Here is a 26,861-nt window from a genome sequence, read left to right as displayed (position 1 = left end):
AAAAGAAGAAGACAATGACAATGACTGATTTATAAATAAATTCTACTAGCACTACAATCCCCAAAGAGCTAATATTCTTCTAAAAATTCCAAGTAGCTATCAGTACCTAGAAATAAACTTGTTTTATATTTTCATCTTTAGAAATATATTCAGTGAATATGTTCACTGCCACTAACTTGCTGTGTAACTGCAGACAAGAGGTTTAACCTTCCTGAGCCTCCCAACAAGGAAGACAGTAAAGAGAAGCTGACAATCGGAGGAGAGCCAGGTCTGTGGATGGCCACACTCCTGATCCACTTAGATGCTCTTCTGGCATCGACACACCCCACACCTTCTCAGAGCTTCACTCTCTGCACTTACATCTGGTGGGCGGGGATGCTGCTAAAATGTAGATCCTCTTCACAATTTTTCCAGCCTTTGGTTTCATGATATTTAAGGTAGGTTTAGGTTCTAAATGTCCCCTGGATCTATCTTATGATCTCCTCTTTAGATTTAAGGACAAAACCTTGAGAGAAGCATATTCTTAAGTGAATCTAGTAACAAGCAGATTCCAAAGGCCATTTTTAAAGCATTAGTTATTAACATAACATAATTAGCAAAGTTAAAGATTATAATGTAGTAATCAAACATTTATAAAATCCAGTGGTTGCCAAATCATGGAACATATATCTGTATGTTTTACTAGTCATCGTAAGTCCATTACAAATCATATACACACACACATATACACATACACACACATACACATGCTTCTACAAACACATACACTCACGCACACACAGTCTAAGGGCTATATAATGATGAAAGGAAAGCTATTATGAGCCTTAATCAATAATCCAAAGTCCACTACTGTAAATGCAGTAGCACCATAGTTACAAGCTTCAAATTCACATTAGTGTGACCTTTACCCTTGCATTTTTATCAAGGACATGTCTAATGACCACATTTAACCTTTTGATTCCCACATAGCAACATTTACAGTTTCATATAGACTAAAAATGGCCACTCTTCACAGAGCTCTAATGTTCTTCCTTCATGCAGATATCTGGTTCTCTTCAGCATTTAGGTATTTTATTTTTATAACTCTATATTATTTTTTAAATGTATACTCATGCAAACCCATATATTCAGACTAATATACATATACCCACAGAAAGTGAAAGTACTCTAAGTAAATATCTAAGAATACATTTACATAATATGGGCAGAGGAGGAGGACAGGTAGGTCATTTAAGTTTATAAACAGTTATGTTTTAAGACCATTAAGGACACTGGAACCTAACCACTATGAACAAAAATTTAACCATTAAAAAAGATCCATGTTGAGAGTTTACTATATGTTTTGTTTTGACTTATTTTCCCTCTATTCTAGTCTACCTTTACCAATGACAGCAACAGAATGACATGTAAAGCTCCTTTCTTCTCTCAAAACTTTTGATCTGCAAATTAAAGAGCTATAATAATTAACACTCTCTCTTGTCATCATAACCTAAGAGCAATCAAACTATCCTAAAATAAGATCTGTTTTTGCAAAATGGGGCAAAAAGAAAAGAGTTGGGGATCTTAACGCATCAAACGTGAATGATTACTCTGTAATATAATGCTGATGTTAATTTCTAAGAAGAAAGGTAAAGGAAGCAGCTTACTAGAATGTATAGAGAGAAATGTTGTTGAATTAGGAACTGGAGCTAAATGTGAATCAGAAATGAATTCTGTCTGCCCAATCAGCCACTCGCTGACCTTGCCTTATAACTTCCAATCAAGGCTTCCTGTTAGCCCTGGGCAATTTTCAAGCAAACTTAATGAAACAGTTATACACGTAAGAAATTTAAGCCCAAATCTGAGACAATAACACTAATTTTCTAATAGTCAGGGTGTGATGCACCACCTGCATACAATATAGAAACTTATAACATTCTCCCAAAGTGCATAGTTATTACCATTCCACCAATGTGTAGGCTGACATTGCTGCAGAGTTCAGCATTACTAGAAATTCCCCCCAAAATTTTATCCCAAAATTATTGAATATCAAAGAAATCAGTATCTTCAAGTCTTGATTCTTCAATAACAAGCTGTTTCACAGCTGCAGGAGTGCTCACATGAACACATCTCATGTGGTAGCCCCTCACCCCCAGCCTGCCAGCGTCTGTGCAAGTGAAACCTATGAGTCTGTCTTACCTGTAATCTGACTCTGTCCTTGTGGATTAAAAGGACTTGGTGCAGAGTTCAGGGAGGGCCGTGGGTTCTGAGGCGGGACACCTACTCTCATACTGGGATGAGGAATGCGCCCTAAATCACTGAGGCGGTCAGAGAACAAACTAGGTTTAGAGTCATCAAGCTTCTGTCTGTGCCCTGGAAACAGCAAATCATAAAATAAAAGCATATTAATTAGCTGAACAATTGACCATGCTAAATAGATATGTGAACATACATACTGGGAGTTTAAACCAAGGAATTATCAATACTGATATTTATAATGATGCATCTACATAATGCCTTCCATTTCAAATCGCTTTATAAGCATTATCTGGTGGCAAGCATTCCTAGCTCTGTTCTGGATATGGAGAGCTTAAGGTCCCAAGGCAACTCTGAGGCCAGACACTAGGCACCTCCTCTGCCCTCTCAGTGAAAAACTGGAAAGGTGAGTATGTACTGGGGAGCGTTTGCTTGTTTCAAGATGGAAGAAACCTCCTCTGAAAGTTCAGGAGTCCACGCATGATAGGTATACTGATGTCACAAAGCTGGGGCAGAAACACAAACACATTTGTCAAAGAGAAATTTCCATGATGACTGTAGTGACTTTTTTTAATGTTGCAACTATCCCTTACTGAGACCCTTTTCTGAAAAATTAAAGCTCAAAACTAGAAACCCTATAAGAGATTTTTTTTTAAAAAAATTTTAAAACCCAGAAATGTAAGCAAGGAAATTCAAATTCTCAGGCGGAATCTGAGTATTTTGTGATATGCCAAAGCTGGAAAGCATATAATAAACTCTGTTACATCAGAGAGAATGTTTTTTTTATTTTAAAACTATGACTGAGGTTTTGTAAAAGAAACTAAAAAATACTCTCTGAGTAAACATGTGAATGTGACAATACATTATTTGGGGAAAAAAAAAGAACCTCTCTTCTGGTTTATTCAAGCCTAAAACCTAAGGAAATTCTGGAATTAAAAATATATGGAAATTAAAATATACCCAAAGTACTAAGACTTCTTAAAAATCATCAAATCATTCTTAACAAAGGAGTACAGTAGTGTCTTGGTACAACAAGCATAAGAGAAAAACATTTGAATCTAGGTGCAAAGTAGTTAAGTACAAATCTGTAGAGTAGTGCTGTGATGGAAAAACACAATGCCTAACACATAAACAGAAATATACTGTGGGTTCCTTCCTCCATATTCCATACCAGCGAGGCCCTACAATGTTGCCCCAATATTTTAGTAAAATTATTAAGTGGCCGAAGCTGATTCAAAGAAGAGCTATTAAGATGATGACTGGATTAAGAATCTTCCCTTTAAAGAAAAAAACAGGGATATAGCATTATTATCCATAAAAGAAAAAAAAAAACTCGAAGGAGGATTATTAAAAGCCTTCAAGAACTGGGAGCTCTTCACTACTCTATGGGTATTGCAAACACCTCATGTTCCACTTAATGCTGGACAAGAGAAATGTATCAGGAGAGGGTTAACTTGAACATTAGAATTTCCAAACTATAAGCTGCCTTCATAAGACAAATTCCTTATTTTATTTGCCCCAAAATGTATTTTCCTGTCTCCTTTTTCATTGCCTACCCAGCCCAAAGAAAACAGACAGGAAGCCAAGGCTTGGTAATATGAGTATAGCTGTCTCCACGGTCAAACATGTTCCAACTAGGTCCATTAACTGAAATGCACCCACCACCCTATTTCCTGCCAGTGCAAGTTTTGGGAATCTGCTATAACAGAGGGATTAGACCTAGGAGAAAAATAATCAGGAAAAAACTAGGGAAATTCACTGTTAACGGTTGTTTTCCCCACCATTTATAGTTTTTTATCCAAATTACAAATAGATTTTAGCCCTAAATGACATTTAGAGATGGCCCAAAACAGCTCCTTGACCCTGGCAAGTAAGGTGTTCGTAGATGAAGTGATGAAGGCCTGCACAGGTAGAACAACTAGACTGTGGTCATCAGCTTTTGACGGGCTCAGCCTGGACAAGGCTGTAGTCCTAGACCCAGCTGACAGAGCTTTCCACTCATCACGTGGCACCATCAATGCTGGCATTCTAACTTTCTCTTCCTTCCCCAACCCAGCTGCTATGGAGGACTGAAAATATCCAGATCATACATAGTGAGACACCTAAGAACTAACTAAGCCCAGTGAGGTGCCAAGGCTGGTTTTCAACATAGCAGCAAGGATTCAATTACAAAGTTAATAACTCACCATTACCTTAAACAAATGGCCGTAGCCTAACTCACCAAACTTCCATCACTGGGTCTAACTAGTTTCACAATTAGGGAATTATATAGTACCTGTCACAGTTAGATCCATGGACTCTGTTCCTCATACACACGCACAAAACTATTGGTGTGGTGTTGATACAGCTGTAAACATTAACAAGGAAGCTTATGGAACTGTCCGTGGAAGTTATTTTTTTTGATAGGCCATATTTTTGGAATGGCAGGTTCCCTGAGGACTAAGGGGAGGGCTACATGATCTTGCATGGTTCCTTTATACACTGGAACTTTATGTGGGCCATGGGTCACAAGAAAATTTAATAAGCTTTGCCTCTGCTTTCTACAGCCTTTGCATTAGGTTTTCATGGAGACTGCGTAAGACGTGAGCTCAGTGGGTGCATGTGTGAATACATTTGTATTCTCTCTTAGCCCAGTGCTTTCAGGAGTAATAGGATGTTGTAGGCAAGAATAAAGGACTTGGAATAGCTTTCACACTTGGTAAGTGTGAAAAATTTAAGAGCAGGTGAAATTTTAAAAGCCTCAATGACCTTCTTGAAATTATCTTCAAGGGGAGAACCCAAGTATCTATAGGCACCTTAGATTATTTGAGGGACCATCTATCTCTCTGTGTGTGTATATCTATCTGGGTGTATGTATATATACATACACACACACACACACACACATATATATATATATATATACACACAAAAAAATATGCATTTTTCCTTGTAGATATCTGCCCCTTCATAGCCACCACACAACCACAACAAAATTCTTACAGTACGTTGAAGAGCAAAAGCCAAACAGGTTCTTCATCTTTCAACCATGACAAACACCCACTATCACTAAACCACATCAGGGTAACACTCGAACGATGGGCTGAAAGAAGATGTACTTAAATCCTCAGCACTCAAGCAATTCCTTCAGAAATCAAGAACACAGGAGACAAAAGACACATTGACTAAATCAAGGACAAGGTACTCTGCCATGGTACAGAGAGGACTGAACCTCATCTAAAGGGCCAAAGAGTAGATCTTCCAAGCAGGAGCAGGGTATGAAGAATGGAAAACTCTTCTGTTATATTGACACTCTATGTAAAGCTCAGTCCTGGATGCTCTTCTCTAGCTGCACTTTCTCCCTACAGCCAATGGTCCTTCCACTCTGGCTGGATAAGCAAATGTCCTAGGGAGCTTCGAAATATATGGATGTCCAGGCCCCACATAGGCTCAATTAAATCAGAAATTCTGATGGCAGGACCTGGGGAAAAGTTATTTTTTAAGAGCACATCACATGATCCAATGTGTAGCCAGAATTGAGAACCATTGCCCAAGATGATCTCAGTCTCATGCACTAAAGGCCACCTATTCACACCAATGACTCCCCATTCTTGGGTGGAGCCCTGACCTCTGTCCTGAGTTCCAGGTTTGCGTGTCCCACTGACTACTTGACATCTTCCCTAGCATGTCTCAATGGTATCTTAAATGTAGTATATTCAAGAAAGAATTCTTGATTTTTCCCTCCAAAAAACCCTATTCCTCCCTAATAGTCCCCCATCTCAGTAAACAACACTAGCCACTCAGTTGCTTAGTCCAAAAACCTAGGCATTTTCCTTAATTTCTCCTTATCCCTCACTCTCCACATTCAATCCATTACTAAGTCCGTCTCAACTCCGCGTCTCAAATCTACTGAATTTTCTCGATTTCTACCGGCACACCTTAGTCTAAAACCCTAACTCTCTCTGGACATCTGACAAATTGTCTCCTTTTCAGTTTCCCATCCTGGACCTTTCCACATTTCTGAAACACTCTTCCCCTGATTCTATGTATGACCCACTCTTTTTTATCCCTTAGACCTCAGGGTAAACACCACCTCCTAGAAGAGGCCTTGCCTGCCTCCCATAACCAAAGTACGTTGCCAACCTGTTGAGCATATCCTTTCTTTATTTCCTTTACAGCAATCTATAATTATCTTGTGTATCTTTGTCTCTCCTACAAGACTATAAGTCGCATGGGAATGAGTGCTCTGTCTTGTTTACAGCTGTCATCTCACAACCTAGTTCAGGGCCTTCCATACAGCAGGTACTCAATGAATATTTACAAAATATATGAATAAATAAATGTTCTCTTTTACATAAAAGCCTTGATTGAAAGAAATTTTTCTGGGCCAGGATTCCATATTACAACACTATCTTTCCCCCCCAAAAAAACCTCATCCCTTTTTATTTGGCAATGTAGTGATTCTAGGGGGAAAAGCCCTTCTTTAGAGATAAGCCTTTATGGGTGCTTCCTATGAAATCTTACTGAAGCACATTCATTTAAGCAAAAACTTGCTTTCTTTGACTCTAAATTTTAGAGCAATGTACTTCTCTTGAGGATGAAGACCCCGAGTCCCTGAGAGGGGACAGGACTTGCCCAAAGTCACATAGTTAGGGGCAGCACTAAATCTCAGGTTTCCTGATTGCTGTTCCAGGGCTCTTTTCTCTCCCATTGCCAACCAGTTTATTATAGATCATAATAGTTCAGCCGCAGTCATTCAGGGGAAATGATTAAAAATGAATTTAAAATAGAAAAGAAAAAAGTAGTTTTCAGAAAATATTCCTTTCAAAAAGTTGAGTGTGTTTGGCTGAATATGACTTTTGTTGCAATAAATTCAGGGGCACAAGAAGAAAGCATGATCAAAAGGTCACAGCATTCACACATCCTTAGAGCAAAGACGTATGAGGAACTGTTAAGTCACTAAGTCATAGGCTAGCTAATCGGCCCATTGTTCCCTACCCACAATGAAAGTTAGTAATATTACTATTATAATTTCTGCTTTCAAAACTCACACATCTGAAACTGGTACATGAAGACTATGAAAATGTAGTCTGTGAGCTACAAAAATGAACTTGCCTCTGTGATGTGACCTACTTTTCCCATTTTTATAAAAGTTGCTTGAGAAATGCTTCGCAACTTTGGAGTGCTACATGGTCCCCCAGCCAGAACCTCACCCCCTACACACGATACCCACAACATGATGCACTGTACCAGTTAGACCACTCCTCCTAAAGGGTGCCAAAATGTACTTACAAAAAAACAAAACAAGGCACCTTTCATGACAAATGCACCATGTAATGTCAGGTCCACCCTAACAGGGCACAGCAGAGTCATTCTGCTGATCACTAGGGGATGATCTTTGGCAACTTATCTTTTTATAGTAGCATTTTTAATTGGTTTTAAACACTCACTTATTAGATTATCTATTAGTATCCTAGATGTCATAAAGATATATTTTTCAATAAAATAAAGTTTGAAGGAAGATCTGCAACAGAGCATCAATAAGGAATCAGTACCATGTCCGTATCTGGGTCAGTTAGTGTGTACTGGATAATCTGCTACATGAAGTCTCAGTAGGTATTGTAAGGAGCAAGGGAGAGAAAAATACGTAAGGTGATTTCCTTGCCCTCAAGGAGTTCACAGTGTAGTGGAGAAGAAAGGCAAGTAATTAAATATAACTGAAGACAGGCTGTGGTGAGGATAATCACTGAAATGTCATGGTTGGGGATCAGCTGAGGAAACGTGAATACACACACTCTTTTAAAATATTAAGGAGTGGTACTTTTTATAATTATGTAAGAAAATGTTCTTATTTTTTATGAGGGCAAGCATATATTTAAGGGTTAAATGTCATAATGTCTGATATTTGCTTTAAAATATTTCAGCAAAAATAACAGATGAAGTAAATACAGCAAAAAAGAAGGTGATGATAGGAATTTATTAAATATAATCTCTATTTTCATATATGTTTTAAATTTTTCATAATAAAAAGTTAAAAAACATAGTAAAGTGCTGTAGGAAGTACAGGAGAGCAATCGATTTCGATTGAAAGCAAAGAAGAAACCCTCAATGATGAGAACATTATGTGTGTCCTGGAAGGCTGACTAGGATTTTGGTAAGAAGAGAAGGAAGGAGAGAAATTAGCTGGAGGGAAAAATGACAGAACCGTGATAATAAATATCTTGCGAGACAAGATGATGCTGAATCATATGTGGTATCGATCTAAACAGGGGCACACCATTCTTCAATTCACTTGATACTGCCAGCCTTATACTACATATTAATTCTTTTAAGCTACGCAATAAATATGTATGGGAATATGCCCTTTAAAGAAAGCTATTCTGACCAATAAAATGATACTCTGGCAGCCCATGAGTACCATCCGCCATGCATTCAGGCTTCCCTGGAGAAGGGGGTGGCTGGGGAGACATTAGCTAATTTTGCTGTCACCAAATGTATGACAGAATGAGATCTGGTCCAATACTCTAGGGCTCAAGCCACAGGATGTAACAGATTAAGAATGCTGTGACAATAATCCTTAGAGTAAAAAGGAACAGAGGAGAGGACTTGCATCAGAATTACTATTTTTCATAGAAAATTGGTTTTATGTCAACAGAGCTGCTATTCCACAGCAGTTCTGGAAAAAAAATAATGAGGCCCTTCAGTTCTCATCTCTCAATCCTGAAAATGGTACATGAAGGAGTGTTTGTAGGGAGGGATTAGGGAACAGGTTGACCAATTTTAAAGTCATAATTCAAGTCCAGATGAAATTATTTGGAATTCTACTACTAAGGATGAGCCTTACTGTATCTTAGGCAGTTCAGTTGGTGGTTTCCAGCAAAAGCAATATAACAGGAAAGATTACACAGACTCAGGTAAATTCTCAGGGAAGCCATGCAAAGTTCTGATCCAAATACTTTATAACTATTGCGGCCCTAGATTAAAAACCCTAATTTTTTGCATTCCTACATATATTTGAAAATGGAAATACTATTGAGAAAAATGGAACTCTGTTCTGTTTACATTCAGATGACTACACTTCACTGGTGGCTTATGAAAGACTGGAAATCAAAGACCTACCCACCCTCTTGTACTGTTTAGTTAAGCCCTTTGCCTCCATACCCACCATAAACAGTTTTAACCAGCTTCTCCTCTGATTTCCTTATTTCCATTATCATGCATTTCTAGTCTCACAGACTCAAAATCCAGCTTAGGTATATTTCTGCCCCTTCCTTTCCTAGACCCCATCATCCATTCAACTATAGGAATGGGCCCCTGCTAAAACCATGTCTAACCTCTGGCCTATGGCTAATATAACAGAGCAGCAGCCTGGCATATTTGAAAGGGCACCAACTAGCTGTATGAGCACAGGAGGGGATTTAATGGGACCCTATGGGCCTTAGTTTCTTCACTTACCAAAAATGAAAGTTTAACTTCTAAAATTCTTTCTGCCCCCAAACCCTAACATTCATGTCATTTACCTGCTCAAAACCTTACAGTTGTCTTCCTTCCATTGTCTACTGAATTAAATAGAAACCCCTGAGCCCAGAAAACAAGGACCTGGAAAATATGGTCCCAATGTGTGTTGTCATCATTTCCGATGGCTACAACTGCACTGCTCCTAGTCTGTGCTCTGCTCACGCTGGTCTACCCACGAGTCTTCAAGGAGGCCCTGTGCCTTTGCCCAGGCCACCCCCTCCACTTGGAACACCCTCTCCCCATCAACTCCATTTGGCAAAATTCCTTCCCAGTCTCAACTTGGTCATCACATTGTTCTGGTATTTTCTGTCTCAAGGGCCTTTGGTGACCCCTCTGGTTTCTATCTCAGCAAGCTGAGAGCAGTACAACGGTTTTTTGTCTACGACACGTGGTTACACTTAGGTGCAGTAGGCATTCAGCAAGCATTAATATATCATGAATTAACATAAAATATTTACACAAAATTTCAAACTCTATTATCTTAGATATTCCTAGACTTGATTGTGAACCCCTTGAGGATGGGTGTCATGTTTTAAGTCTAGCCCAGACTTAGAGCCTAGGTACAGAGAAGGCACACAACAAATGCTTGTTGAATTAATCAATAGCAACACAGATAAATTTAAAATTATCTCTCCTTTTGTCCAGTAAAAGACAGAGAGGAGGAGGAAAAAAGCTGGTTATTGGGAAACATTTCCCACAGTAAAATTGATGAGTCTATAATCTTTGCTGGGAAAGGCTGCTGAGTCATCTTTTTTCCTAGGCAGTATGCTGTCTGGTTCAGGTCAAAACTATTTCTGGACTAGAATAATGAAATGGACTAAAAAACTGTCTTCATGTTTAAGGCCTCTAGCCCCTCTGAGCCACTGGAAATTAAAAGCCATGCAATATGACACAGGACACCTCATGAGAGGAGGCAGCCCTGGAGCAATGTTAGTGTGTGGCTTCAGACAGAGGACCACAGATCATAAACAAATCTCCTTCCAGGAGATTCTTCTCTGATGGCATTTCAAAAATGAGCTAGCAGAGCTTCTCTCTAAGGGCCCCTCTTAATATATAAACCAATTTCTAAAGGGAAAAAACTCATAATCACTACCACATATCTTCAAGAGCCCCCTGTCAGCCCTTGAACAGAGTCGGGCATGTAGGATTCAGAGTTTATGAAGAGGGAAGAGAGGAAGAACAATTTCACCCAAGAGAGATCTGAAGTCTTTCCAGTCTCTTGGGTAAAACATAATTATGGGAAGGAAAATATAATCTACTCAAGAGACATAATTACATACTTAAGCCATAGACTCCACAGAAATATTCTAGGAACTCCAGTTTACAGAAAAAAAAAAGGTTAAAAGCTCATTTTGTTTTCTTTTAATAATAAAAGGCACCAGTTTAGTATAGTGACAAAAAAGTTCACTCTTCCAATCTCATATGTAGTCATTTTTTAAATACAATAAGATGTGTGCAAGAGAGAATTGAAAGCCTGGCTCTTCCAAAATTTAGCCTTCTAGGCTAGGTGTGTTGGCTCACTCCTGTAATCCCAGCACTTTGGGAGGCTGAGGCCAGAGGATCGTTTGAGGCCAGGAGTTTTAGACCAGCCTGGACAACATCACAAAACCCCATCTCTACAAAAAATAGAAAAATTAGTCAGGTATGGTGGCATGCACCTGTGGTCCCAGTTACTCTCAAGGTTGAGGCAGGAGAATCCCTTGAGCCCAGGAGTCTGAGGTTGCAGTGAGTTAAAATGACACCATTTCACTCTAGCCCAGGCAACAGAGCAAGACTCTATCTCAAAAAAATAAAATAATAAATTAAAACATTTAGGCTTCTAAAGGTTAAAGAATTCAAGATCTTTCAATAAATATATACACAAATGAAAAAATTGTGTAATATTAATTTCCATGTATATAAATGCAAATTCCTTTATAACTTTTGGATTTTGGGCTATAGCTAATCACAATAATCAAAGCATACAGTATCTGGAAGAAAGGAAATTGCTATCAGTCAGGCTATGCTAATATCATCCCACATCAGGGAATAAATTCTATTAAACACGCACTTAAAATACAATCCCTTTTCTTAAAACAATAGACTCAAAAAACTCAAGACATTTAAAGAAAAAGAAACTCATAGGAGATAAGAAGAGAAAAAGGATTAAGAAAATTTAAAGAAAGACGAGATGAAAGCATCATGGAAATATAAAGAAGAGATATGAGTAATACTTTTTGCAGGCAGGGAAAAAAGAGCTAACCAGAAACCTGGCTGACTTCACCGTAGCCCGTCTCCCACGTCCTAATACATCTCTAACCTACTGTGCCTCTTATATCTCCAGATTCTCTGATTCTTTTTTGTTTCAAACCTGCTACTCTTGACTTTGTTGGCTTTTTGTTTCCAAAGGATGCTTCTTTGGCTTGTAACTCCCATTCAAAGCAAAATTACATGAATTCGTATTTTTCAGAGCTGGAAGAGAATATGTATTTCACCAGACCAGATTCTTCATTTTAGAAAAGTAATCAACGCCCAGAAAAATAATGTGACTTGCTTGAAGTCATGGAACTGGGCAGTGACACTGGGAGACAGTCCCCTAACCTGTCTTAACACTCTTTTTCACATACCAGACTTCCACAGAAGGAAAGAAAAAAAAGAAAAGAGACCAAAAGAACACATTAAGAGAAAGTATAGAAGCTTACTTCAGAGATGTTATTACATGATACCCAGTTTTTCCAGCTACGTTTTATCAAAACACATGTTGTTCTCCTACTAATTACAACTCAACTTCCACAACCATACTGGGCCATCTGAATCTTCATCTCTCTCTTCACTTTCTGGGAAATGAACAAAAGATCTCTTTCTCTATGTCTACACTTTACTTCCAAAACTTAGTAAAACTTAAGTGTTTTAGTTCCAAAAACATTTTCTTTACCTTTCTTGACTATCATATGTTCACACACACCATAGTTCTTTGTGTTACTAGCACTCACAGAGACCCACTGAGAGATGTAAAGCATTTTTTTAATGGTAATGTTTTTAGCAATAGAAATGGTAGCTTCCACAGTTGAACAAAAAGCATCACTGTTTATTTGCCAATCCAGCTAAACATGGATGGCATTATTCTTCAAAGGGTACAATGACAACTCGCCTACAAACAGACTGTCACGCAATTCCTGGATCCTGGCTCAATTTCCTTAGCATGTGATCCTCTCTGTTTCTCTTTCATTTTTACGGTTTTGTGCATATGTTATAAGAGACAGACATAGACAGAGAAACAGACAGACAGAGACAGAAAAACAGAGAGAGAGTTTTAAGCAAAGAGAAATACTGCATAGAATTAAAAAGTGCAAAGGGCTCCTCTCTTGACATCCGCTGCTACAGCAGCAGAACATCATTCTCAATTTTCTCATTTCTGTAGCAGGAAGAAAATGTTAAAAAGTAATAACCAAGGAAAAAGTCAGCCAGCTCCTGCAGCCTTGTCTTGCTGTGCTGAATGGCAGTGAAGATCATAGAGGAAGAAAAAAGAAAAAGACAGAAAAAAGGGGGTGGGAGGGAATGTCTTGCTTAAACTGGACCTGGTCCAGCTGGCAAGCAGAGGGTTTTCTTAACGCTTGCAAAACCTGATTACTTTTTAAAGGAATGAAGAAGAAGGAGATGTAAACACAGCCATTAAAACAGATTTAAGGTACTTAGTTTTAATCTAGTCTAAGGCCTCTCCAATTGTATGCTGCTCTGCAATTCTCTGCTTGCTAGACATTAATATGGCGCATAGGCCTATGTCAGTGTCTTCTAACTAGCAAATGCTGTTGGCTGAGCTCTGTGGTTATCCTTTCAGGTCAGGCATGGAAGGAACAGCAGCTTAAGCAATAATGGATGGATGTCTGTTATGTGCTATGTCTGTCAGAAGTCTGTTTTACTACATTAAAGGACCATTGTGTTTATATCTACACAACAGGTCTTAAACAGATTGTTTAAACATGATTAAACAAGAGATGTCTTTGAAATAACCCCTCTAATAAAATTCAGATGGGTAAGGAACTGAAAAATGCAGTCAACAATAAAAAAAAAATCATCTCTCTCTAAGCTGCAAGGGTAACATGATATAAACTCCAAAATAAAACAGTTTTTACAAGTTAAACTCAAAGGATTACCTCATATATCAGCACCTTTTTCCAATGGAATAGCATTTATCCACCTATCCATCTACCCTTCCTTAATGCTGTTGCACAATTTACTAGGCTTGATAGACAGATAATTGCTATATTCAGCCATGTGTAATGAAAGGAGTCCATTGTGTTAATCCTAGTATTCTTATCTTCTGTGAACTCTGAATAAGGAACTGAAAACTACCTCTTCATTCCAAAACTACTGGAGTTTACTCACATTCAGATCTGCTAAAGCGTTCTTACATTCCACTCTGTCACTAAAGGTGCCAAGTATTTTGAGTAGGATCAAGTTATTGTTATATAAAAGGGAATCTAAAGTAGTGTTAAATGGAATAAGAAGATAGCAAGTTTTATCCTTTTTTCAAGGCACAACAGATTAGAAAAGTGCATTATTTTCAAGCCAAATGAAGTGGGTTGGTGTGGGTTAACAGTTTTTAAAAACCTTCAAGTGATTAAAATTAAAAACTTTTTTTGTTTTTTAAAAGCAAGTATAGTATTGTTTCACAATTTCTGTCCACTAGCTTCATACTGAATTATTTGATCAGTAATGACTGTTTGGTGGAATTTCTTTCTTTTGTCCATGTGAAACGTACGAAGTATTGCCCTTTCCACATATACATACCTATATACGGTTATAAATTTATATTATCTCTGTTACATGCATACACATTTATGTACAGAGAGGGAATCCAGTCAAAGGAACATGATACTAGTAACATGAGTTCCATGTCTCTTTCCAGGTAATTAGGGATGCTATTCTCTCATACTCTATTTGCACCATGACACCAAAAACCCTTTTGATCACTGAACATAGGTTTCCTTGCAATATGAAGTTCTCATCCTTCAGCCTAAGTAGATACCTTTGTTTTTTTTCCAAAATGGTACATGTTCAAGAATCTATGAAACTCACTGGAAAAGAGGTAACACAATCTGGAAAAGTGGCATAATCACTGAAAGAACAGCATCGTTTAATTCTCTTCTAGGTCCTATCTCTTTCATGGACTTTTCATTGAGAATGTTCTCAGAAATTCTTTCTGCTCAGAGAATAGGCTCTTCCCAAGAATTAACTGACCTAAATTAGGTTCAACAAATCCTAACAGCCCTTGAGATTCAATAGTGAAACTCTGTCCTATGGAACTGATTGCCCAAAATGTAGTAAGAAAGAAAACATGTGCCTGAAAGGAGACATTGGTTCTGCCACTAATGGCAAGTCAAGAGCTTTTCAGGTACAGCATTTTCTCATCTGTAAAACAACAGACCACCTAACTTCCAATTCTAAGAATCAATAATGCTATGGATTCCTCACCTATCATTATGGGTTACACACACACACACATACACACACACATACACTCTTACACACAATTAGTGAACTTAATGAAATAGTTAAAAGACCAAGGCAATGTTTGACTAAAAAATTTAGAATCCTATATCTAAATTTGGGCCTGACGACACAAGAAGTGGGAAAACTTGAGAGTCTATTCCTAGTTTTGCCACTAACTTGGTTATGAGGCTCTAGACAAATAACCTGTCATCTCTATGACTCAACTTCCTCCTATGACTCAAACTTTCTCACCTGTCAAATGAGGATCAAAGTATCTGCCTCCCAGGAATATCATCAGGATGAAATATAATAGAGGTTAAAATGTCCTATACAGGTAAAACCACTATGCAAATATATCGTTCATTTACCAATTAAAATTTCCTAAGCACTTATTATGTACCATGAACTATGCTAAACTAGGGGGTTCTCACTATACTAAGAGGCATCATAAAAACAAATAATTACAGCAGTGTGATAAACAGCGTAATCGAGGTATGAACAGGCAACTAAAGGGGAAGGAAGATTAAATACTAAACTTCCGAGAGCAGTCAAGGAGGGCTCTCAGAGGAGATGACATTTGAGGAGACTTAAAGAATGAGTAGAATGTGGTCAAACAAATGCAGAAGAAAATGACATTCCAACCAGAAGGAACAGCAGGTGCAAAGACACAGAGATAAGAAAGTACAGAGTGAAGCAATTCGGCCTAGCTGGAGCTCAGCCACAGGGCTGTGGGAGGAAGGCAGCTGGGCAGATCAGATGCTAAAAGGCCTTATCACTACCCCACAAAGTCTGAATTTCATCCTGCAAATAACAGGGAGCCACTGAAGTATTTTAAGCAAGGATGTGCCATGAGTTGGTTTATAGTTTAGGAAGACCACTTTACTTATGGGGGAAGATAGGTTGAGAAGGTAATGGAGTTAGAAAATTATTTTTATATTATAGGTCAGGAGATAAATACTGAGAGAGTGAAGTAAGCAAAAACATTGCTAACAGATATGAGGGAATGAATTTAAGACATAGAATAGAGACAGAGACAACAGTACAGTGGAATAGATTAGATGTAAGAAGTAAGACAGAGAGGGTGAGTCTCAAGTTTCTGGTCTGGTCAACAGGGTGAACTGCAGGACACTCAGAACTGGGAAACTGAAGGAGGTTCATGTTTGGGCGGAGAAGTTCGCTTGAAGTGGAGGTGGGGAATCCCTAATGTTGTGTTGTACATGAGTTTGACGTACCCATGGGACATACTGAAGTGCAGACGCTCAGGAAGCAAACTAGAAACACAAGTCTGAAGTTCAGAAGAGGCTGGAGATACATTTTCAGTAGTCACAGGAACATAAAGCTAATGGTGTAAATGAGGACACTCAGGTAATGGATACAGAATGAGTGGGGAAAAGTATCTAAAAGGGCACCTTAAGAAGCACAAACATTTTAGGAGGTTAGGCAAAGAAGAGGAGCCAGTAAAGAAATCTAGGAAGAGAAGGAAGAGCTGGTGGTAGAGACAACCCATGGAGTAGCCACTGAAATGGTTCTGAATCTGCTCTTCTGCTGCTTTAGGGGCCCAGGAGAGCTTAGAAAGAGAACCTTCTGTTTCAGGTCAAGGACACAAAGTTAATTTGGCCACAACAATAAAACTCTTGTCCATTCATTCCATACCCATTCCCCAAGTGACCTCATCAGCACCAATGGCTTCAAGTTCTTGTGACTACCAAAAATGCATCTCCAGTCTCTCCTGAACTTCAGACTCATATTTCTAATGGCTTCCTGGACATATCTATATAAGAATACTTCTAACAGGTGGTGATAAGCATGCACGGTGTCTTCTGAGTTCAATCTTAGTCATGTTATTTTAACCAAATGGGAGAAATACCTGGCCTAAAAGGCCTCCCAAATGCATGGCAATCAGTCCTTCCTGGGCCAAGTCACAAGTCGGACTGTGGCTCCGTACCTACCACGTGCACAGGTCAGAGAGTAAGCAAAATGTGTTCTGGCCTAAACATTACATTGGCAATGCCAACATCAGAGTCAGCATGAAAACTGAGGGAGAGCAAAAGAAAACATGAAGTGACAGCAAATACCTTTAAAGTTAACCATCCTCCCCAGCATTTCTTCTGAGCAAGGTTCCTCCCCAAAGGCTCCCTGAATCTCATGCGGCAGTATCTCTGACCACTTCTTATCCTACCATTTGCCACTCCGATTAGTTTGAGAGAAATGTGGAAACAAAATAGAATAGACTCAATCCCCTCTTCTCCACCTTATCCCTTTTCACATTCTCACTCTTGTAGTCTATCCGAAAGCAACAAACCCTAAAAAATGTATATGGAGATAAAAGAAAAGAATATATCTGTTATGAATAGAGGTATGGAAGGGATCCAATGCAAATAGGATGAGTGGTATCATTTGCAGAGCTGCAAACTTAACTAATAAACACATATAAAAGACTCTGAAAAGAAAGTTCGAGCCACCAAATTGGCCTAAAGATTTTTAGACCTCTTCTTTTTCCCTATATGAAATCTGAACACCAGAGGTTGCTAAAATCTAGAGCAATTTACAGTGTCCCTTGAAAAAACATGACTATCTCCTCTACTGATTTTGTAATGGCCTTATTTTCTATTAATTCAAATTTAGGCTCAAGGTTGGTCTATAATGTTATGTACTAGTTCACAGTATAAATTTTTATTTCTTAACACTAATCTGAAAACAAACTTCAGTATATATTAAGACTGTGGTCCTCAACCTGCCACTGCCTCGCCCTCCCCACTCCCCCCCCTTCTCTGTCCCCGGCCAGTTAGGGACCAGGCCGCAGAGCTCCGCCGCCCCCACCTCCAACCCCCTATCCCTGGTGCATGGAAAAATTGTCTTCCATGAAACGTAGGAAGGTGGTGCAGTGCACAGCAAGAGGTGAGCCGCAGGCTGAGGAAGCGCAACTTCATCTGTATTTACAGCCACTCCCCATCGCTGGAGTCACCGCAGAAGCTCCGCCCCATCAGATCTGCTGGCATTAGATTGTCACAGGAACACCAACCCTATTGTAAACTGCGCATGTGAGGGATCTAGGTTGTGAGCTCCTTATGAGAATCTAATGCCTGATGATCTGAGGTGGAGCTGAGGTGGTGATGCTAGTGCTGGGGAGCGGCTGCAAATACAGATTATCAGCAGAGAGGTTTGACTGCACAATAAATGTAACGTGCTTGACTCATTCTGAAACCATCCCCACCTCCCCCACAGGTCAGTGGAAAAGGTTGGGGACCCCTGTATTAAGAAGATTCATTCAATTACCTGATCTACTCTGTTCAAATGAAGTATATTCAACTGAATATCTACAATGTGAAAGGCATTATCACATTTGTACTGGTGCAGCTCTAGTAAGGGGTATGTGACCCTGAATGTTGAATAGGCCTTAGATTAATAGAAGATTAATAGAAAAACGAGCAGATGATAGTTGAGGTAGAAGGAACCACCTAAGCCAAAGTACCAAGGCAGGCAATATTATATTCCCATATCATAACTTCCATCAGTAGACTTGCAAGTGGAGCCAGGGACAAGATGGAGGGTTTTTTTCCATCATAAAAGTAATAGACATATGGTGTTAGTCTTCTAAAAGTCACCATCTATCTACCTGGAATTCGATATCAAAGAATCTCTACCAAAAAGCCAAATTAGAAATCTTCAAGATTCAGCTCAAATGCTTTGACTTCAATAAAACCTTCCCTCCACCTCCCAAATAGAAGTAAAACTGTTTCTGAACCTCTGTGTCACTTCAGCTACCACTTTCTTGTGTCCTTTCTCATTTTCTATCACTTTCTGTCACACAATCACAGTCATTAATATCCATCCCTTATCTCCTAAATTAGACCAAGCTTCTTTCTGGACCATGTGATGGGCCAGAGATGATTAAGTCATCTCTCAATTCCCACGGCCCTTTTCAAAGTGCATCAGGTAGGTACCCAATTAGTGTTTGTCGAATAAATAAATGATTGAATCCAGAATGTGGTCAGTGACTGAAGGATCTATATGTTAGCAACCATTCTACCTAGTGCAAACCAGTTCTCACTACAAAAACACCTACAGCAATAGAAAAAGTCTTCTTAACCATTCATAGTCATAGGTTATCTAGCCTTCTTCCTCTAGGACAGGAAATGAAAAGCTGAACTTGATGTCTATTAAGTACTCACTGAGAGTCTGACGCTCAAAGAGACATTTCAACTTCCTAGTATTACCAACAGCCAGACTTTAAGCTCTACAGATGCTGATAAGATTCCAGGCTTATTAACAGACATGAACAAATATCAATGGTTTGCTTATATTCCTTCTACAGCAAAGACTAAACAGGAAGACTGCCTAGTCCCTCAAAAAAGATGAAATCCACAGTGATTCATCACCATGTACACAGTATAGTGTGTACTTAACTACAAATATACAATATAAAAATATTGTGGGTATTTTTAATATATTTTCCTAACTTAGTTGATCCCCAAATATTCCCTAGCCATTATACCAACTGCACTCTTACTCACTTTAACTTTTATTCCAATATACCTAGCTCTAGGGGCACACTAGCACTGTGACAACTAGTTCAGAGGAAAGTTTTATAGCCACTGATGTTGGGCAAAGGGGGAAAAAAATCAAATGAATCTGCAGTAAGGATTTGGACAGACAAAATGTAATTATCCTGACTTTAAGATGTGTTTTCAGTGTTGACAAATCACATTTCACTGGATTAAGGGCAATTTTTCTTTTCTTTTAAAAACAAAACCCTTTGGCCCAGATAATAATTCAAACATTTATACCTGAAGTGGCTGCACTGCTGGCAGCTCAGCCTGCTTCTTCCCAGGACCTTATACCTGGTGACCATGGTGGCATTTGTGAAAAAGAAAAGAAAACATCTGACTTTCACAATACGCCTAAGGAAGAAAACTTGATGTTCATTCTCACACATATGTGACTCCTTTCAAGAACTCCTGACTCAAAATTTCAGAGGGAAGTGGCCCTGTAATAACATCTCTTCTGAGAATAGTGCCATATGGTTTTAACAGAGGTTTATTTCCTGAACCCAAAGAGGGCTGCTGATTCTCAATCCAACGAAAATAATTATGCAGACAATTTCACTCTATTACTTTCAGTGAAACCCATTCTGTGTGGTCCCACACATGCCCGCTGACACCTCCAAAGAGACATTAGCCATTTTTATGTACTGTACCCTTAATGGGTGGAATGCAAAGTAAATTTCCTTCAAGATTAGCACCTGTCGTCATGCATAAGGCACTCCCCCACCTTTGACTACCGCATGTTGATTATCTGAATGGGTCATGGAAAAGGAGAGAGATGAACAGGACTCCCAAGTTAAGCAACAACTAATTATCCATTAGATATTAAGGCAAATATACACACAAACATACACACACACACACAGAGCAAAAAAAACACACACCAAGAACTGGAAACACAACATCTCCCAAGGTCAACATCACTGCTGGGAAATTACTTCAGACATGATTGTCAGGTGGGAGGACTTGGGGGGAGGGTGGAGCTGGGGGGTGTGAGAATAGGGAACCACTCCCTTGTGTAAATTGTAGCAACATTCAACTGCTAACCTTAAAATAATCAAGAGAATAGGAAAATAAAATCCCTTCAGCACAAAGGCTGAGCAATACAAACGCTGTAAAAATAAAGATTTAAACCAAAGAATACAGCTATTAAATAGTTCTTTCAAAGAAGACCACCCTTTAAGCCTAAGAATATTCCCTTAAGAACAGATTATGCTAACCTACTCCAGGTTGCCCCTGAATCTGAATTTTATTACAGTAGCTGGCTATGAAATGAACTAGCTCTCCCATTCAGACTACTAAAGACCATCAGGTTTGAAAATGAACTGTTGAAAACTTTTTCATTTTGCCAACATACTTGGTGTATTGCAAAAAGATCCTCTTTTCCTCCCGTAAGATCTTTGCTTTCCAAAACCCACCCACCTTTCTTGAATCGGTACAGGAACAACGAAAAAAAGTAAAGTTTCTCTGTATGTCCACAGGAGTTTCACTAAATTGAACCAAAAATCACAAATATTCTCTAAAAGAGAGAGACAGAGACAAAGATTGTAAGGAAAGTGTCCAGGCCCACAAGGTCAAAGCAGGAACCAGATACAAGCCGGCACAGTATTAACCGCAAGGCAGGTCCAAAGGCTGCTCCAGGACTGTTTTCTTTAGACTGCCTAAAAGTCTTGCCAAGAAACAGACGGATGCTGCTGAAAGAATATCTTCCACAGCTGGGCATCTGGGTTGTGTGACAGACAGCCCTGCTCCTGTGTGTGTGTGGCCTGTAGAACGAATCGAAAGCCTACGAGGGAATACTTGGCAAAATGGGAGAAAATCTAAGGTTGTTCTTTTTTTGGGGAGAAGGGAGCAGAATTTCAAAATCATACACATCTGACTGAAATTTTACCTTTGTTGCTGACACCCAGATTTAAGTTTTGTTTTTCATTTTTGCTGTTTCTCACGTCTCCTTACTGATTGGGTAGAGAAAGCCCCCTGCTCACTTTCATTTCTGGTAATACTTTTACATCTAGTTTTCGTACCAGCCAACACTAAGGCTTTCTTTTGTTTGTCCGTTTTTAACAATCCAGGGGCATGTTTAAATGAAAAACAAACTAAAAATCTTGAAATTTCTTAAAAACAGAAACAACTGGAAATGGCCTACTCATGCATGAGAACTATGTTGCCAAACAAGTTTTGGATGAATTTTCTTAAAATAAAAAAAAAAATTTTTTTTACTTACCTTCATTTATCAGATTTATTTTCTTAAAACACTAACAGTACCAAAGTTTAACTTCGATAGCATACTGGCTAAAACAATAAAACAAGAACAGAGCTCTATTAAAGAAAGAAGACCAGTCTCTACTGTATGTCCTTGAAAGTAAAAAATCAGAGCTCCATAGAGAAAAGGAAGGTAAGCCAGGAAAATCAGCCATCAATAGAGAAAACCTCATTTCCAATTTTAATGGAATAATAGGGCAGCATCTTCTTGACTATTCTATTTAATCTAAATAGCTTTGAAGATGCCTGGGGTAAGGAGTGTAAATACTGCTTGGGTTCTATACTACACACAAAAAAAAATATGCACAGAACACACTGCTTTTGAGGAATTTAAAAACAGACCAATTCTCTGATTGAGATCCATAAATGGCACCCAAACACTAGCACTTTGTATGGAAGCCATATATACTCCTTACAACCAAGAACTCCTTTGTTCTGGACCTGCTTTTTGATGTAACAAATCTGGTGAAGCTAATGAGTGGGCATCACTCTACCAATTGAAAAACTGAGACACTTCTGCTAAAAGGAATGGGAAGAAATGTAGGAGTAATTTCCCATCCCCATTCCCAACTTCCAAGTGTCCAGGTCCCAGGATGGCTCCTGGGTTGGCTTTCTTTCATCCTTGGCTCTAACCGGCCAAACTGAAAAGCTATACCATTATAATTACTACAGTACCATTACCATGGAAGCTTTTGTTAAATCTCAAATTTTGGGACTTGAATGTGCAAAGTCTACAAAAATTTCCCTGGGACAGGGTGGTAGAGGGAGTGGGTTGAAATGAATCAGTTTAATTTCTGTGGAAACTTTTTGCCCTCCCAAAAGTCACAGGATCTGCCAGAGTCCTGATCTAACAAATGTTAGAATTTTGGGCATGTCTTCAAAGAAATACATTATGAAGGAAAACAAGCCTGGAAGTGAGACATTTTAATGTCCAACATGGTGCCACGGAAGGCACAGTTTCTCAGCCCCAAGGGAATAGCTCAGAGAGACCAAGAGAAGTATTTTGGGTACCAAAGAAACAACAATCTGATCAAAGGACAATCTTGGACTCAGATGGAGGCCAGGTGGCTTTTCCTGAGTATCACGGTCCACAATGACCTCATACCCAAAATTGGTGGTACTCTTATCTGTATCATTCATGTGACATTTATCATATAATTCTTTGTAATCTCCTCTGGTAGATATTTCTAAACTTCATGGCCCTATGTAAAATTTTTGAAGGCAGAGTACATCTTTATATTCCATTGTGTCTCTCAAACTACAAGAAGATCTGGTTTTTAATTGACTGATTCATCCAAAGTCTGGGCTTTTTTTCTATCAAGCTGTGGTCTGGGCAAGGCTCAAATGCATCTCAGGCGAGAGATGGAAAGAAAGTAATGAAAATTAATCATGTCATTTGGCCGTATCATTTTCTTGGATCACTTTACATGGTGTCTACATTCAAAGACAAATACTTCCTACCTCAGAAAAAAATTATAAGCAAAGAACTGTTAGGTTTCTCATCATCCTAAACAATAATAATACTTGTGTTGATTAGCACTTATGGTTTGACTAATTATTTAATATAGGAAAACACAACCATGAAAACTACACATTGCCAGTTGGATTGACAGAAGAAATAATACCTACTTTTCCAGTGGCAATGGTGGTGTGCAGTAGCTTAAATGTGTTTTTCATTGTCGAAGGGGTCTGATTTCTTTCATACGGATATTGTTAGGAGGCTGAGGATTGGTGATGGAGTTAAGATGACAGAAAATGAAGCCGTGGCAGGAAAGACTGCACAAATGCTTCATGCTCCTCCAGTTAAGAGATGAAAGGTGGGTGGAGTAAGCACTGGGCTTTCCTAGCTCATGTCACTGGAGAGGGATGCTCAAAAAAGTTGAAAGCTTTCAGTTCTTGGAAATCTTGCTTACTCTTTAGACTGCATGTTTTAGAAGGAGATCTTGAAGGAATTACCCATAGTGGTTTTGAGGTTTTTGAATAAAGGGAGAAAACAGGGAAATTGCAAGGGCATCCTGATTGACTTCAAAGTTGATTTTATCTGCACATTTCAGAATTCAATGAAAAAGAGGCACTTAATCCACTTTCTCTACAATGTTTGAATATTGGTTTAATTTTGCTCCAAATTCTTGCTATGGGTAGTGAATTATCTTATCTTTAATAATAATTACAATAAACACATATTTAAAATATACATACAGACCAAACCATGGACCTATAGAATTTTTATGTGCTTTTCTGATATTAATTGGTACTATTAGAAGTTTATGACATGAAGATAAAATGTAAATATAACAACAAAAGTAAGTTTTAAATGTTAAAATCAAAACCAAACTTTCCTTTTGTTTTTCTCTACAAATATTCTTTAAAAATTATCCATTCAGTTACCTAACAAACATTCATTGGGCACCTACTTTGTGCAAGGCACTTTGCTGGAAACACTGGGAATATAACCTTTTATAACATGTAAATATCACAAAGGATCTGTGTCCTTGAGGATTTTACAAGCTGGTAAGCAAGGTAATAGCTGTACATGAATAACTAACACAAAGCAGTATGTTTTTAAAAAAAATTATAAAGTGTTTCAGCCAAAGTGCGGCAAGATTTTAGACTGACAGACTTCACTCCTAAAGAAAAGCTTAATGGGGTATATACCATTTAAGTTAGAGAGGTAACGTTTCAAAAGGGTAAGGTTTCAAAAGGTGGAAATGAAAGAAGCACATTCAAAGCAAAAGGCACAACATGAAAAAAGACGTGCAGGTGGGAAAGGACAAGGCATGTTCAGGAACAGTGAGAACAGTCTGGCTAGAACAGTGGTTCTCAGCACAGTTAATATGAACCCCTGGGAGTTCTGGAAATTTGTGGAGGCAGTTTTGATTGTCACATTATTGGGGGTGCACAGCTGTAATCTGGTGGGCAGGGGCTAAGGATGCTAGCTGTCCCGCAATGCATGGGACAGTACTACAGAATGAAATGTTTTTCCACATTCCTCATGACTTTTGGGATAAAAACATCAGACATTTCAAGTAGGTGAGAAAATCTGGTTATAATTATAATACCTGAGCCTAGAACCTAACTCTACTTAAATAAAAAGGCATTTTTTTTCCTATAGTTTTAACACATCAGATTTTCTAGGAATAAAACTATCTAGAAACCAAGAGCAAAGCACATTTTGTTTTGCTAGGAACTTCAACAAGAGTTGCTGTACATTTCAGAAAATCTTCACCAACAGTAACGTTGCTCTTGGTATCTTAGCTATTAACGCACACCTGCATCAATCTCAATTTGTAACTGTCACATTCAAGGTGGTTCTATGCATGTTCAAGCTGCTGGCTAGTTCATTATATTTTATAGCATATTCTTCTCCAGGTGTTTAAATATTAAGATATGTAAATATAAGTGTGTTTTAAATTAAGTTCCTTTTCTTTTATACTATAGTTATGGGATTATAGTGATCTTTTGGAAATTGTATGGATAGATATAGAAAACTGATGGATTTCATTTCAGGATAGTAAAGGGAGATTATTGAGTATTTGTTATAAAAAGAAGGTGTTGGCTCTAATACATTTGAGAACTGTTGGACTAGAATGTGTACAGGAAAGTGGAGTTGTAAAGGTAAGATGGCTAAGTTATTTTAGGCATGGGGAAACAGACTGAGAAGCCTGGTAATTCTGCTGTTCCCAACCCCAGGGCCACAGACCAATACCAGTCCCTGGCCTGTCAGGAACCGGGCCCCACAGCAGGAGGTGAGTGGCAGGTGAGCAAGCAAAGCTTCATCTGTATTTACAGCCACTCCCCATTGCTTGCATCACTGCATAAGCTCCGCCTCCTGTCAGATCAGCGGTGGCATCAGATTCTCATAGGAGCTGAACCCTACTGCGAACTGCTCATGTGAGGGATCTAGGTTGTGCACTCCTTATGAGAATCAAATGCCTGATGATCTGAGGTGGAGCTGAGGCAGTGATGCTAGCGCTGGGGAGCAGCTGCAAATATTAGCAGAGAGGTCTGACTGCATAATAAATGTGATGCACTTGAATCATCCAAAAACCATCCTCCCCTCCCTGAGCCTTGGTCTGTGGAAAAATTGTCTTCCATGAAACTGGTCCCTGGTGCCAAAAAGGTTGGGGACTGCTGCCGTAATTGATTGGGTAACACACAGGGCACCCTTGAGAGTTTCACAACATGAAGCCCTCTGTTGACTTGATCAAAGCTGAGCCTTAGGGAGACTGAGTTGCAGCACTGTGTGAAGAGACGTTAAGGGGAAAGAGCCTGGTGGCTGGAAGAATAATTAGTAGTCCTCGCTGATCATTACAATGCCCTATATTAACGTAAGGAAGGGATAGCTTTTGCAGAGATATATTATTTAAAGATCAAAAGGATTTGGTAGCATTAGTTTTTGGGATAAGGGAGGTGAGAACACTGAAGACAGAAAGAAAAATAAAAATTTGAGAGGTGTTCATAAAATCAAGGAGACTATTCATGTTATAGTGCCCTAGATGAGCAAGCAAAGAAATAGGGAGAAAGGAAAGCCAGGTTCAGAACTTTGGGTTATTTCCACTTGTAGGTATCTAAAAGATACTGAAAAAGAGAAACAGGAGCACTCAAGCAGGCAGGAGGAAATTAGAATATGATATGGCAGAAGCCAGGATGGAGACAGAGGAGGTAATCAACAGGGTTACACGCTGCAGAGGGGATCATGGGACAGAGAGAAAGGCTGCCAGAGTGAGGCGTGGACCGTTGCTCGCAAACTTCAAGACCACAGTCTGAGTAAAGCCACAGGAGTGGAAGCCAGACTGCAGCAGGCTAGGAGTAGGCGATGAGGAAGTGGAGGCGACGGATCTACGACGTGAC

The 26,861-nt window shown here is 38.9% G+C and overlaps 1 protein-coding gene across 3 annotated transcripts in view; it reads right to left on the bottom strand.

Annotated features, from left to right (window-relative positions):
- The window catches only part of RUNX2 (RUNX family transcription factor 2), a 126,485-nt gene that overhangs the window by 53,223 nt on the left and 46,401 nt on the right, over nucleotides 1-26,861 (bottom strand). For 2 of the 3 annotated variants that reach the window (XM_045542081.1, XM_045542082.1), the window contains exon 4: nucleotides 2,179-2,352. The exons of the other annotated variant lie outside the window; for it this stretch is intronic. In XM_045542081.1, coding sequence (XP_045398037.1) covers nucleotides 2,179-2,352 — 174 coding nt within the window. The remainder of the gene's footprint in view (nucleotides 1-2,178; nucleotides 2,353-26,861) is intronic. 3 annotated transcript variants of the gene reach the window in all.

The sequence above is a fragment of the Lemur catta genome, chromosome 2, assembly GCF_020740605.2.
Source record: "Lemur catta isolate mLemCat1 chromosome 2, mLemCat1.pri, whole genome shotgun sequence".
In the NCBI taxonomy this organism is placed as follows: Eukaryota; Metazoa; Chordata; class Mammalia; order Primates; family Lemuridae; genus Lemur; species Lemur catta.
The sequence above is the reverse complement of the archived record's forward strand: the minus strand, read 5'-3'. Positions and strand labels throughout refer to the sequence as shown.